This window comes from Sebastes umbrosus, chromosome 22, assembly GCF_015220745.1.
Source record: "Sebastes umbrosus isolate fSebUmb1 chromosome 22, fSebUmb1.pri, whole genome shotgun sequence".
In the NCBI taxonomy this organism is placed as follows: Eukaryota; Metazoa; Chordata; class Actinopteri; order Perciformes; family Sebastidae; genus Sebastes; species Sebastes umbrosus.
The window spans coordinates 2,192,971-2,208,498 of record NC_051290.1 but is presented as its reverse complement, the minus strand read 5'-3'; the positions used below and the strand labels follow the sequence as shown (position 1 = coordinate 2,208,498).

The 15,528-nt window shown below is 39.4% G+C and overlaps 1 protein-coding gene across 2 annotated transcripts in view; it reads left to right on the top strand.

Annotated features, from left to right (window-relative positions):
- The window catches only part of LOC119481836 (F-box/WD repeat-containing protein 7-like), a 35,190-nt gene extending 19,977 nt beyond the window's left edge, over positions 1 to 15,213 (top strand). For both annotated transcript variants that reach the window (XM_037759101.1, XM_037759099.1), the window contains 10 exons: positions 1,723 to 1,857; positions 2,000 to 2,123; positions 4,735 to 4,871; positions 4,959 to 5,072; positions 10,294 to 10,475; positions 10,745 to 10,970; positions 11,368 to 11,434; positions 11,527 to 11,670; positions 11,955 to 12,104; positions 12,806 to 15,213. In XM_037759101.1, the coding sequence (XP_037615029.1) occupies positions 1,723 to 1,857; positions 2,000 to 2,123; positions 4,735 to 4,871; positions 4,959 to 5,072; positions 10,294 to 10,475; positions 10,745 to 10,970; positions 11,368 to 11,434; positions 11,527 to 11,670; positions 11,955 to 12,104; positions 12,806 to 12,939 (1,413 nt within the window). In that variant the 3' untranslated portion in view covers positions 12,940 to 15,213. The remainder of the gene's footprint in view (positions 1 to 1,722; positions 1,858 to 1,999; positions 2,124 to 4,734; positions 4,872 to 4,958; positions 5,073 to 10,293; positions 10,476 to 10,744; positions 10,971 to 11,367; positions 11,435 to 11,526; positions 11,671 to 11,954; positions 12,105 to 12,805) is intronic.
- The last annotated feature ends 315 nt before the right edge of the window (positions 15,214 to 15,528 follow it).

The window sequence follows — 15,528 nt, the reverse complement described above, 5'->3', positions numbered from 1 at the left end:
CGGAAGAGTCGATGGTATTTCCATTCAGTGTTGATTTTCCCATCCAAAGATGCACTTAATGGTTTCCTGTACAGATCAACTAAATATCCTATAAACAAGCTCAGTAATAGTGTTTCAATTCAAGCCTGATGTCTTTTTAGTTTAGAGTAAGGCGGCCCAAAGTGAGGCCATACGCCATAAGTTTTGATTTGGCCCGCCAGATGTTAGCGGACAGCCAACATTTCGTCCGCTTTAATCAAACTCTGGAGGGGTTCGTTTTGGGCGGTTGTGAACACATTATTTGTACTCTGGTGTGGACCAAAACAACCGGTCCGGGACCGCTTGCGAGAGGTGGTGTCGGACCGTTAAGCTTGACATCTGGGCCAAAGAGAACACACAGAATACGCTAAATAAAGTCCACAAAAATAGTGACGTTTATTAAGTAATTTGACATAAACTGGAGGAGAAGTGAAAAACTCCAACAGCATATTAAAGTCTGTGATTCCCTGCATAGATGTGGCAGCTCTCGAGACAAAAAAGATAATTTTGCTCCGTCATACACGCCCCTCATTAACTATAATTTGGTGCGCTTTAATTTGTGCGCTGTGAGACCGAACCAGACTAAACAGAAAACAAACCAAAAGTTTCAGTTCCATTCTGATTCAGACTAGAAAACTGGACTACGACTGGTGAAAGAGCCTTAAAAGTTTGCCGTCGTTATCGTTGTAGACCGCGTTATGTGGCGCGCTAGAACATAACTCTGACATAGCATAGCATAGCAACAGTAACTAAGGGGAGATCAAAGGTCAATTACAGTTTTAACAGAGACTTGTTAGACTTGATGGGTTGGAACAAACTACACCCAGTTGAGATTACTCGCCAAGACAACACTAATATACACATTCTCACACACACACACACACACACACACACACACAGACAGACACACACACACACACACACACACACACACACACACACACACACACACACACACACACAGTAAAAGTGAGTATGTGATTATGTTCCGCTCGCTGCACGTAAACACTGAGCGTTAGAGGAGTTCTGCCTCCGAGCTCTTCTTATGTAACTAATAAGAAAAAACAACATACAAACACATTCAAATGAAAGACAACATCTCTCTTCTGTAGCTCGGGGAAGGTTTCAGAGATGCAGAAACACACACCACAAGACATGGAAATGACACTCAAAAAAACAAAGAAAAAGAAACATTAAAATATTCTCAGAACCGTTTTTTGATTTTATTTTCAGAACGTGTCTCTAACCCCATCAGATTAGGATTTATAAGACTTAAACTGTTTAATATCGGTTATGACCATGTGTCCGGACTTATTATTTATCACTGTGTGTACATTTTGGTGATTTTATAATGTCTGTATGATGAGTTAGGTTTTTTTACTTATTTATTTTAAGTTTAATTTATTTTTTGGATTAATTTTTTATTTTAATTCACTTCATTATTTTTTTTTCTTTAATTTGATTATTTTTTTAATATTGTATTTATTTTTGATAAATTAAATTATCAATTAAGTTATATAATTTTAATTACATTTTTTAATTTTTAATTTTTAATTTTTAATTTTAATTGACATATTTAAATTTATTTTTAGTTTAATTAAATTTTTTATTAATTTTGTATTTATTTGTGTATATTTTGTTATTTGAATTTACTTAATTACATTTAAAAAAATGTAATTATTTTTATTTATTTGTATTTTAAAGACATGGAGCGGTCCTGAGAGGCTGTTGGCTCTGGACGAGTTGATTGACAGGTGTGAAACCAATCAGGTGAAGCACATGATGCAGGTCATCGAGCCTCAGTTCCAGAGAGACTTCATATCTCTGCTGCCCAAAGAGGTACCCACAAATACAGTTATATCTGTCCCAAAACATGAATGTTCTGATTTGAATACGTAAGGAACACCACTGGGATGCTACAGAATGATATAGAAACCTCAAAATAAATAAATAAATAAACAATGTGTGTGTGTTTTTGCAGTTGGCTCTGTACGTGCTGACCTTCCTGGCTCCCAAAGACCTGCTGCAGGCCGCTCAGACCTGCAGGTACTGGAGGATCCTGGCTGAAGACAACCTGCTGTGGAGGGAGAAGTGCCGTGAAGAAGGTAAACACTCACTGAACACAGTAAATACACAGATACTCCACCACGTACTGCGTGTGCTTTGGTTGGTTTGGCTCGTCACATTGTTTTTTAGGTGGATGAAGTTCTGTTGGGGGTGAGTGGACTTTAGTTTTTGTGAAATATTTCTTACAGTGTTGGTGACGAATATGTAGTTTTATCAGTTATTTCCTAAAACAGCTGCTCGCTGTAGTTTTTATCAGACAAACAGGAGGAAATAGAGCATTTGTTGGAGACTATTTTCAGCGGCGGATTAATCCACATTTGGTGCTGTAGTGAGTATTTGTGGCAGCAGTTTCTGTACAACAATGGCACAGAGGAAGAAGATATATCAAGCTATTGCTGTATATTATATGTTTGTTTTATCACCAGATTATCCTTTAGTTGTTGGAAACACTAACTGTGCAGGGCTGCCTCAGTCCTTTTCCTCCTCTTCACTCTCCTTCATGGTGTTTTGCTTTGGCACATTTTGATGAATCAGCTCCTAAAACCTTTAAAACGAGGAGAAACTGTTGTATTTCCTGTTGAGGTGGTGAGAGTTCATTATGTGCTGCCTGAGCAGGGACTCTGTATGTGTTTCCACTAATAAAACTGTTTAATTTAATTAAATGTTTTTATTATTATCATTATTTTTAATTTACTTATTTTAATTTATTTTTAATATTTAATATTTCTCTATTTATTTATTTTTTTAACTTAATTTACTTTTTATTAAAATGTATTTTGTATTATTATTTTGTATTATTTGATTTATTTTTGATAAATAAAATGATCAGTTTGATTAAATAATTTTAATTTAATAATGTATTTATTTTTGTATTTTTGTATTTTATTTAATTATTTGAATTTATTTTTAATTTTTTTATTAATTTTTTAATTTAAATTTACTTAATGAAATGTTTTGAATTTAATTAATTATTAATTTTGTATTCTTTTATTTATTTTTGATGAATAAAACTATCAATTTAATGAAGTAATTTATTTTTTAATTTTGTTCCTATCTTTTTATTTAATTTCATTATTTTAATTCATTTTTTATTTATTTATTTTTTATTTTCATTTACTTAGTTAATTTATTTTTTTAAATTTAATTATTTCTTATAAACATATAATAATCTAACATTAATTGTGCAGGGCATCCTCCTTCCTTTTCCTCCTCCTCCTCCTCCTCTTATCTCTTTCATGGTTTTGCTTGGGCACATTCTGATGAATCATCTCCCTTAAACCTTTAAAACCTTAAAGAAACTGTTGTATTTCCTGTTGTGGCGGTGAGAGTTCATCATGTGGCGCCCGAGCAGAGACTCTGTAGGTGAAATATGAGAAACAGGAGGCTCACTGAGTGTACAGTGCTTTCTAACCTGAGTGTAACATGCAAATACAGCTACACACAGTCAGTCAGTCACTCCACCTTCATTCAGCGCAATGCAGTGGCTCAGTGTGTGTGTGTGTGTGTGTGTGTGAGAGAGTGTGTGTGTGTGTGTGTGTGTGTTTCTCCCTGGGCGTTCTGCCAGTCAGCCGAGATTCACTGCCAGCACTCAGCAGCCATACCAATGAGCCTACCTAGCGTTAGCGCCACGCCGCAGCCATACTAATGAAGCCGGCGCTGACTGCAGCCCACCGGCTTCATAAATAAGGCTAATTTGTATTTGCGCTGCTCTTCCTGTCATACCAGAGGGAACGGTGTTGGCATTAGCGAGCAGCTCAGTGAGAATATAAATGCAGCTAACCCGCATTAGCAGAACAGCAGTTACATACTAATGAAAGTTCACACCGCAATAAATAAAGCTGCTGCAGCTGCAGTTCAGTTACCTTTTAGCTATCAATGATGAGTCAACAGATAGAAGCTTTATCTTATACAGGGCCAGTAATAACTGTTAAAGTGTGGGTCCATCTGAGTTCTGTTAATTTTTTTAAAAATAAATGTACTGTTTTTGTGAATGGAGTCTGGTGGCTTTGAAAACGGCTTCAGTTTTCAGTCAGAAAGGGCGTATTTTAGCCACATAAAAAAAAAAATTGTACGCTATACTTCGAATATTTTCACCACTTTATCTCGCCATCAGACAGCCATTTGTGACGGGGAACTGAAGCCGTTATATCGCGGTCTGCAGCAATAACCAACCAATTGGTTTTTGGCCGTTGCCATCTTGGTTTTTTGCCGTCGCCATCTTGGTTTTTGGCCGTCGCCAACTTGGTTTTTGGCCATTGCCATCTAGGTTTTTGGCCATCGCCAACTTGGTTTTTGGCCATTGCCAACTTGGTTTTTGGCCGTCGCCAACTTGGTTTTTGTCCATCGCCATCTAGGTTTTTGGCCATTGCCATCTTGGTTTTTGGCCATCGCCATCTTGGTTTACGGCCATCGCCATCTTGGTTTTTGGCCGTCGCCACTTCAAAACACCCGAACTATCCCTTTAAGGTGGAATTATGTCAATGTTTGTCTTTAGGGCTGCAACTATTTTCGTTATTGATCAACTGATTATTTGTTTCCGGTTTGTTCTATAAAGTTGTGCCTGTGGTGATGTTTTAATATGAATTTTTTTTTTATTTCTTTGCCATTTTTCCTTTAAAAAATGACTCTAATCTCTCATCCTCTCCCCAGGTGTGTCAGAGTATGCGTCGTCTCACCGCAGGAAGTGCGCGCGGCCGGGTGTGGCGGTCAGTCCGTGGAAATCGGCCTTCATCAGACAACACCGCATCGAGAACAACTGGAGGAAGGGGGACACGCGAGAACCCATGGTACGCCGCCTGCACCGACTCAGCCGACCGCCGCGGCGTGTTTGATGTGTAAACGTTTAAATCATTAAATCTGTTTCCTGTCTGCAGGAGTTGAAAGGTCACGACGATCACGTGATCACATGTCTGCAGTTCAGCGGCGACCTCATCGTCAGCGGCTCCGACGACAACACGCTCAAAGTCTGGTCCGCCATCACCGGCAAGGTAGGAGGACGCTCAGAGACAGACACATTGATTATGTAAATCAGGACTTTCTGCTGCTTCAGCCGTAAATACACGTCTGTGTTTGTGTGAATAACAAACAGTGGAGTATTATTCTGCGACTGACAATAACTGCATTCAATCATGTGGGCACAACAACAGAAATTGCAAGAATCATGCAATTACATCATCTTCTGGTTTACTATATAGGTCCAGTATTTAATCCTCTTATCAACATGAGTGGACAAATATGCTGCATTATGCAAATGTATGTGTATATTTATTATATACATTTATTTATTATTATTGCGTGTCGCTCACACCCTCCAGCTGGCTGTTAACGAGGGTCTTTAGACACAGAGAAGTACTCGTATCGGTACTCGGTATCGGCGAGTACCCAAAGGTAAGTACTTGTACTCGGTCTGCAAAGAAATGGTATCGCTGCATCCCTATCCTGGACTGTCCCTTTAACACTCTACTTGAGTAAATGTACGGAGGACAGGAAGGGCGACTGCTAAAACACACATATGCTAAAAGAGAGTGTCTCCATTAGACAAACACTGTGAACCGCCTCCTCACCTTTAAGACACATAAAGGTTGAGGATTCAAACAGAGCCACCTCAGGCTGTCAGTGTATACAGACGTGTGTTTAAATAACATCTCAGCGACACACCCCGACTAACACAACAGGTCCGCCTGCCACTAATCTACTTTATTCTACTGCTTTCTGCTCTATTCAGACACACAGAAGCGTCATAGTATCCTATGTTGACCTACATTAAAATCCTCTATTCTCTTATATTATATTCTAATTCATGAAGCAGAGCGACACGTCGCCACATCATTTGATGCCAAGGCTGCAACTAAACATTATTATTTTCATTATACATTAATCTGCTGATCGTATTTTGGATTAAACAATTTTAATTTGTCTTTAAAATGTTAGAAAATGGTGGAAAATGCCCCGTTGATGTCTTAACACAGGGGTCAGCAACCTGCAGCTCTTTAGCTCCTCTCCAGTGGCTCCCTGTGGATTTATAAAAATGGAAATGAAAAACTATTCTTTGTTTACATTTTCATTTTTATTTATCATTGTTGTAGGTCTTATGTGCAACGGTACGACGGAGTATTAGGGCCACATTGAGGGAAAAAAAATAAATCATAACTTCACAAGAAAAAAAGTCGTAATATTACGAGAATAAAGTCATAACTTTACGAGAAAAAAGTCGTAATATTCCGAGAATAAAGTCATAACTTTACGAGAAAAAAGTCGTAATATTACGAGAATAAAGTCATAACTTTATGAGAAAAAAGTCGTAATATTCCGAGAATAAAGTCATAACTTTACGAGAAAAAAGTCGTAATATTCCGAGAATAAAGTCATAACTTTACGAGAAAAAAGTCGTAATATTACGAGACTTTAATTGTATTTGTAATCTGCGATATTTCTAGAAGCGATGCTTTTATGTTGTATTTCTCACAGTTGTATTTCCTAACAGCAGTATTTCTACAACCACTCTCATGTTCTGTATTATTTCCAGGTTGTAAGATGATGACTCAGTGTTAATGTTAGTGTAAACATGAATTTACACGTTTACTTTCGGTTGTACTTTTACTTCTGCAGATAGAGTACACACCCGGTGGTGTTGCATTCATCCTCGGTTGATGAATCAGAATCAGAAAAACGTAATTGTTCACCCACGAGGCAGTAGAAATTAGTCTTTGAAACACAGTACACATGTAGGAACAAGAGTCAGGAGCCTGAAACTGAAGCAGCTAAATGGAATCCAGCCGTCATTAATCTTGTTCCTACCGTGACATGTCACCATGTCTGCAGGGGAAAAGAGCTATTCAGGAAAAGCAGCAATTCATCACGTTCGCTCCACAGAACGCCTCCAGTTGTCTCTTCTGTCTGTACGCCACGTCCAAGACGCACTGAGGCTGTTTAATTTAATTTAATGTGCATTTATTTTGACAATCAAGTCATTGTTTTTAGGCAGAAATGAAAAACAATCTCTTCTCTTCTCAAATGTGAGACGTTAATACATTAAGACAGGGGTCAGCAACCTTTACTAACTTCTACTACTAAAAGAGCCATTTTAGGCAAAAAATAAATAAAATAAAAATCTATCTGGAGCCGCAAAACATGTGATCATTGTGATGAAGGTAACACAGTTTATAGTCTAAGTATATAGTATACAAGTCTAATGCAGTGAGGGACCAAGAGACAATGTACTACGGAGTAATAGGGCCACATTGAGGGAAAAAACATCTGAGATTTACAGAATAAAGTCACAACTTAATGAGAAAAAAAGTCGTAATGTTACGAGAATAAAGTCATAACTTATGTTATAGTTTACGTTATATTTAGAATATTTTCACTGCTTTACCAGCAGCCCGTTCTGACCCGTTCTACCTGTATCAAGGTATACCATGGTTTAAAAGTTGACGGTTATCATACTACATTCATACTGTACATACTGTACATTCGCTTATCTTCATGAGAGAGTGAGTTAGTGAGTCTGGCGGCGCTGACGCACCCAAACAGTATACGTTAATTGTTGATAATCATAGGGTATCATGTTAAAAGCTCAGAGCTGATGTTACTTTTATTGAGTAGTTAATTGCATGTTATAGTACTGCTAACATATAAACTAAACTACTCTGCTTTAAATATATAACGTGTTATAGTTGCATGCTTTTTTATCAGGTTTATAATTCTCAATCATTTAAGGGTTATTGTAGCTGAGAATACTACTACTACTACTACTACTACTACTACTAATACTACTACTGCTACTACTACTACTACTGCTACTGCTACTACTAATACTGCTACTACTACTGCTACTGCTACTGCTACTACTACTACTGCTACTGCTACTGCTACTACTAATACTGCTACTACTACTGCTACTACTGCTACTACTACTGCTACTGCTACTACTAATACTGCTACTACTACTGCTACTGCTACTACTAATACTGCTACTACTACTGCTACTGCTACTGCTACTACTGCTACTACTACTGCTACTGCTACTACTAATACTGCTACTACTACTGCTACTGCTACTACTGCTACTACTACTGCTACTACTATTACTACTACTATTACTACTATTACTACTACTACTACTACTGCTACTGCTACTACTATTGCTACTACTATTACTACTACTATTACTACTATTACTACCACTACTACTACTACTACTGCTACTACTATTACTACTACTACTATTACTACTACTACCACTAGTAGTATATCTAAAAAAAAACTTTTAACGTTACTATATTGGGTTTTTGTCCGTTACTATCTTGGGTTTTTGTCCGTTACAATATTGGGTTTTTGTCCGTTACTATCTTGGGTCTTTGTCCGTTACAATCTTGGGTTTTTGTCCGTTACTATCTTGGTTTTTGTCCGTTACAATCTTGGGTTTTTGGCCGTCGCTATTCTGTTTTTTGGCTGTCTCCATCTTGAGTTTTGGCCGGTTCCATCTTGGTTTTTTGCCGTCGTATATGATTGTTAACAATTCCAATTCACAGGAAATAATCCGCTCAAAATTAATTAAAAAAGATCGTTTTACAGAAACGTCCTGCAGTTATTGCGTTCACTATTTGGATTAATTTTACCAGTTTATCAGTTGTTCTGTTCTGTTATTGTTATGCATTGAATATAATGTGAAATATCCATAAGATATGTCACGTAGAAAAGAGGTCCCTTAAGGAAAAAGGTTGGGAACCGGTGTAGTGGAGTATGGTATTATACACACAGTGTGGTATTATATACAGTACACAGTGTGGTATTATATAAACAGTGAGGTATAAGTACTTTACTGTCTATCTGGTTTCGGTAGAACATTCTTTAACCGGACACACCTGCTCTCTGCTGCGTCTAGACCTGCCCTTTAGTGTGTGCGTTAGTGTATGAAAGAACAACACACACACACCCTCACCTGTAGCCGGAGGCGACGGCGAGGCGTGTTTCCGCTCGTCTGATCTTGAATTATCTTTATTAGCAGGATGTGATTTGACAGTTTGATTATCGCCCACTGCTCATAATCACAGTAGTAACAGTGAGTACTTCACAGTGAGTACTGCAGTGTTCTCCTCTCTCTCTCTCTCTCTCTCTCTCTCTCGCGCGCTCTCTCGGTCTCGGCAACAGTTGCCACGGCGGCAAAGTTTTCCTCTGTTGCCGCGGCAACCACCACCACAACACCTTCAAGGTGAAACTGTATTCTCTGTGTTCTCTTCGCTCTCTTCACGGGGCGCCGAGAACGTGGAACAAAAATATTGACACACACACACACACACACACACACTTATTAACTTAATTTGCACTTTAATTAATAGCAGATTGACTTAATTAGCGAATTTTATCAGCAGCGTTGCCTAATCTGGAGTTTGGGATTTGTTGTAATTATGCTCAGTGAACGGGTCTTTTTTTGAGTTTCTTGAGTTTGTTGTTATGATCCATGTTATGATTGGAGCATATTGTTTTATGCTAAATGCAGTACCTGTGAGGGTTTCTGGACAATATCTGTCATTGTTTTGTGTTGTTAAATGATTTACAATAATAAATATATACATACATTTGCATAAAGCAGCATATTTATCCACTCCCATGTTGATAAAAGGATTAAATACTTGACCTATCTCCCTTTAAGTTACATTTTGAACAGATAAAAAATGTGTGATTAATTTGTGATTAATCACGATAAACTATGGACAACATAGGTGATTAATCGTGATTCATTATTTTAACCGATTCATAATAATTAAACATATATATATATATATATATATATATATGCACATAATTAAATAATAATTAAATAAAGGTTTAATTATTTATATATTAATTAAATTGCATTCATTTAAAAGGTAACTCCGGTGATTTAGTGTCCATAAAGAATGATCGAGGCAGAAAGTATGAATCAATCCTACATTTCCCATAATGCAACTGGAGAGCATCTTTATTTAGACCCTCTTTTCTCTGGAAACACCAACGTCTTTCTAACTCCCAGTTTTTAACACAGACTTTAAAGAAATATTAAAAATATTTAGTTTCTGAGCCCAAGCTGAGATAAACCTGATGACATCACTATGACGTCATCGGGGTCAGTCTCTTTCAGGTGACGTCACACATCTGTTGGCGTGGTCCTTCTTTTAATTAAAGCGTTTAACGACTCTCTTAATGTCTCCTCTGTCTCTCTCTCAGTGTCTGCGGACGCTGACGGGTCACACCGGCGGTGTGTGGTGCAGTCAGATGACGGTCGCCACGGTGATCAGCGGCTCCACCGACCGGACGCTGCGCGTGTGGGATGCCGAGAGCGGCGAGTGCGTCCACACGCTGTACGGACACACGTCCACCGTGCGCTGCATGCATCTCCACGGCAACCGGTAAGACACACACACACACACACACACACACTCGCACACTTTAGGGAACACCTAACATTTCTGCTGCAGTCATCTCCATGACAACCAGAAAAAGACTCACATAGTTAAAGCTGCACACACACACACATTAAACACACTAATATACACACACACACACACACACACACACACACACGCACACTTCACTGTCATGCTAATAAGACAAACCTGAGCTGGTCTGATTGGCTGACGCTGCAGTGATGTCATCTCTCTCCCTCTCTGTGTCTCAGGGTGGTGTCAGGCTCTCGGGACACGACGCTGCGGATGTGGGACATGACGACGGGCCGCTGCGAGCACGTGCTGACGGGCCACGTGGCGGCGGTGCGCTGCGTCCAGTACGACGGGCGCCGCGTGGTGTCGGGCGGCTACGACTACATGGTGAAGGTGTGGGACCCCGAGACGGAGGCGTGTCTGCACACGCTGCAGGGACACACCAACAGAGTGTACTCGCTGCAGGTACGCACGCACACACACACACTACAGATGTTTAACTGCTGAGTGACATCTGATAAATGTCCTCGAGTGATGTCACTTGAGTCAGCGTTTGTTGAAGACTACAAGTTTGAAAATAAAAAATAATCTGGAGGTGTGGATTTAGAAAGGAGTGAGACCTCTGTAGCTGCTCATCTGTGCTGCAGGATACATTAGCTGCTAACTACCATAACACACCTGAATCTGTGACCAAACTTTCTGTTGCATTGTGGGTAATGTAGGCACCTGGGGCCGGTTGCACAAAACACCTTAAGTTAAGATTTTCCTTAAAGTCTTCTCCTTAAGGTTTTCTCCTTATCTTGGTCTTATACTTAAGGTTTTCCTTAATAAAAAATAACAACAACAACTTCTCTCTCTGCAGTTTGACGGCGTGTTCGTGGTCAGCGGCTCGTTGGACACTTCAATCAGAGTCTGGGACGCAGAGACAGGTAGACGAAAACTTCATCATCATCACAATAAAAGACGTTATAATAAGGACATTAATAGATGTAGGCTTTAACCACTAACCTGTCCCGTCCAGGCGGGTGTGTCCACACGCTGACGGGCCACCAATCACTGACCAGCGGCATGGAGCTGCGTGACAACATCTTGGCGTCCGGGAACGCCGACTCGACGGTCCGAGTGTGGGACGTCCGGACGGGACAGTGTCTCCACACGCTGCAAGGTGAGAGAACAATGAGAGCAGCGTGAAGGTGAGAGGCGCTGCGTGGTGGCGACGGCCTCCATGTTGTTGTCGACTCAGCACTAAAACACTCCGACATGAAACTCCTCCGTCCTCCGGGAGAGAGAGAGGAAACACGGGAACAGGAAACAGTAACACAAAGAGAACGAGAGCAGATCAGAAAACCTAAAACTAAAGGTTATTTTAAGAGACAGAGAGAGGAGGCTGCAGCTGCTGCTCAACAGCTCCAATGAGTAAAGTTTAATCTCATCTTATGTTTCATTCAGGTCCCAACAAGCACCAGTCGGCGGTGACGTGCCTGCAGTTCTGCCGAGGTCTGGTTCTGTCCAGCTCCGACGACGGGACGGTCAAACTGTGGGACCTGAGGACCGGAGCCTGGCTGCGAGACGTGGTGGCCCTGCAGAGCCGGGGATCAGGTCAGTTCATCAAGTTAATAGTAACATTTTGGTCGCCTAAAAATGTCTTATTCAGCGTTCAGTTGTACTCAGCTCCACCTTCTCGTGTCACTTCTGGTTGCAAAAAGAAACCAAGATGGCGACGGCCAAAAACCAACATGGTGACGGCCAAAAACCAAATTGGCGAAGCCCAAAAAACAAATTGGTGACTGCCAAAAACCAACATGGCGAAGGCCAAAAAAACACATGGCAACGGCCAAAAACCAAATTGGTGGCGCCCAAAAATGGTAATGGCCAAAAACCAACGTGGCGAGGGCCAAAAACCAAGATGGTGGCGGCCAAAGACCAACATGGCGACAGCCTAAAACCAACATGGTGACGGCCAAAAACCAAATTTGTGACGGCCAAAAAACAAATTGGTGATGGCCAAAAAACAAATTTGTGACGGCCAAAAACCAAATTGGTGACGGACAAAAACCAAATTGGTGACGGACAAAAACCAAATTGGTGACGGCCAAAAACCAAAATGGTGGCGGCCAAAAACCAACATGGTAATGGCCAAAAACCAACTTGGCGAAGGCCAAAAAACAACATGGTGACGGCCAAAATGCCAAACTCAAGGCTTCAAAACCATAGTCCACAAACCAACGGGTGACATCACAGCGACTTCTTCTAAACAGTCTATGGTCTAAACTAATCCCACCTCTTTCTTGCCTCGACAGGTGGCGTCGTGTGGCGAATCAGAGCGTCCGACACTCGGCTGGTGTGCGCCGCCGGCAGCCGGAACGGGACGGAGGAGACCAAACTGCTGGTGCTGGACTTCGACCTGGACGACAGGAAGAAGGAGACGGAGTGAAGTGACGACGCCATTAAAAAGAAGATTTGGGAGTTTTAAGTCATGACAGTCATGAAGACAGTTATGAATGTCACATCACGTCCCGATTGGCTGGACACATTACACGAGGGACACCTGGACGGACAAAAACATCCACCACGACCTGGATGATTCACCAAAAGGCCGAGATGAGAAAGAAAAACATTAAAAATCTGGCGACAAATGAATGTCTTTGACGCTTTTAACGGACAGAAAAACGACCACCGGTGAATGTTTGACGAACACACGGGACGGATATGAGAAGAAGTTTAAGAGAAGACGATGGATTTTTATAGACGGACGGTTGAATGTAACCAACGGAGGGACGAGGGACTTTTATTGCTGCTGAACCAATGAGGAGCTCGGCGGCGGCGACGGCGGCGTTTAATCCAAATGAACCAAATCTTGAAGGGCGGAGCGACTTTTTGACGCGACGTAGACGGGCGACGTTGAGTCAGTTTTGTTTTCAAACCAACTGTCACACGTTTTTTTTTTGTTTTTTTTACATAGTTGCCGATAAAGTTGCCCGTCTCCGTTGCCTCTACTTTGTGTATTGTAAATTGTGAGCCGACGGCGGCGCAGGAAAACGCTGGCCGTTATCTCAACTGGTGAAACCGTGAAAAGTGGCGTGCCATCCAGCAAAAGAAGACTAAACTGGAAACCAGTATAATCCCGCCACAACCAGAGCCTCTCATCTGCTAAACAAACCCTCGCTTTGATTCCAGCTTTACGCCGGTTTTTAAAAAGTAAAAACACGGTCAGAGGAGGATTAAATAGAATCACTCAAAGCTGCTCGTCACCTCTTTAAAACCTTTTACAAGTTCACTGCATATTAAATCACTCACGTTCCACTGATTTATGGCGCCGTTTGGCTCAGAATGAAAACCCCCTCGGGTCTCCGTATTCCTGCCAAAAAGTGAAAGTAAACGCAGAAAAACGTGCCACATTGTTAATGTTATTAATAATAACAGCTGAGCTTCTCCTGCTGCGACGAGTCAAAGAAAACATCTGTAGCTTCACCGAACACTAAATCACTAGAGTTTTATGTTCCAAGATTTATTAATTAGTGCTGCTAAATGTCATTTTTTATTCCTACAAATTTAATTAAAATCAGAAAAACAGGTTTAATGAACCAACTTCACTCTTAAACTTGCTTTTTCAATTATTTTACTCATTAACTCACCTTTTTCAGTGATTTCTGTTATACTTTTGCTCATAATTTAACCCTAAAAATTAATTAATTAATTAACCGGACAATTAATGTTAGTTTATTAATATTAATAATATTATTTAGCAGTAAAATTAATACTCCGAAAGACTAAGGAAGCAAAGAAAGGCCATTTCATTTTATACACAACTAATCACTTAATTAATTAAAATCACAAAAAAACAGGTTTAATGAACTTCACTGTTAAACCTGCTTTTTAAATAATTTTTACTCATTTAGTTTTTCAGTGATTTCTGTTAATTTAACTTTAAAAATTAATTAATTAATTAATTAGCAGGAACATAGATATTAATTAATTATTATTATTGTTATTAACATTAATTTAGGCCATATAATCTTATACGCAACTGATCACTTAATTATTCAATTTAATCACTACTGAATACTTTAATGGTGAGATATAAAATGGCACTGAATTTATAGCATTAATATTTCACTTTGAAAATCATCTGGATTTATGTAATTCTTTAATTTCCAAAACTTGAATAACCCTTTAGAAATTTAAAAATCACATAAATTCAGATGGATTTCAAAGTGAAATATTAATTCTATAAAAAAAAGTTTTATTTCACAATTTTAAAAAATGCATAAAATTAAATGATTTTGTCCTTTCTATGCTTCCATACAGATCTTTGATTCATTTGTTTTCAGCCATTTTTTTTAACCTAAATCTCTAAAGGGTCACTCCTCATGTTTCTCCTCAGCTTATAAATTATTAGTAAACATATAAATGATTTAAAAAACAACTCCTCATAGCGGATATTAATCCGATATAAGCTGCCGTTGCCAGGCAACACCTCCAGCCAATAAGCAGAGGTTTGGGTGATGTTTCCCCCGGCAACAGGTGGTATTTCAGGCGGTGAAGTTTGACCTTTTCTGCGGGTGTGAGGCTCTGATGGTGTAAAATACTGTAAATACAGAGAGGATGTAAATATTCAGCTTTTTATAAAGAAGAAAACATATTGTTCGTGGTGGAAAGAGACGGACGGAGGGATGAATGTGGATCAATAAAGATGAGTTTTATAAAAGTGGATTAATGTTTTCATTCACAGAAATATCTTAAACAAGATGTTTTTTACACTCATTATTTTTATAGGAAGCAAAGCAACACAATCTTTAAAATTTTACATATATTAAATATAGTTTTGACACAGTTGCAGCTTTAAATTGCTGCTGTCTTGGTCGTATTTCAATGGTATTTGCCTCCAGTCGTGGAATGTGCATTTACTCTAATACTTTAAGTACAAATTGAAGTACTTGTACTTTACTTGAGTATTTGCATTTTATGCAACTTTATACTTCTACTCCACTAAATTCAGAGGATCACGTATAAACTCAAATGT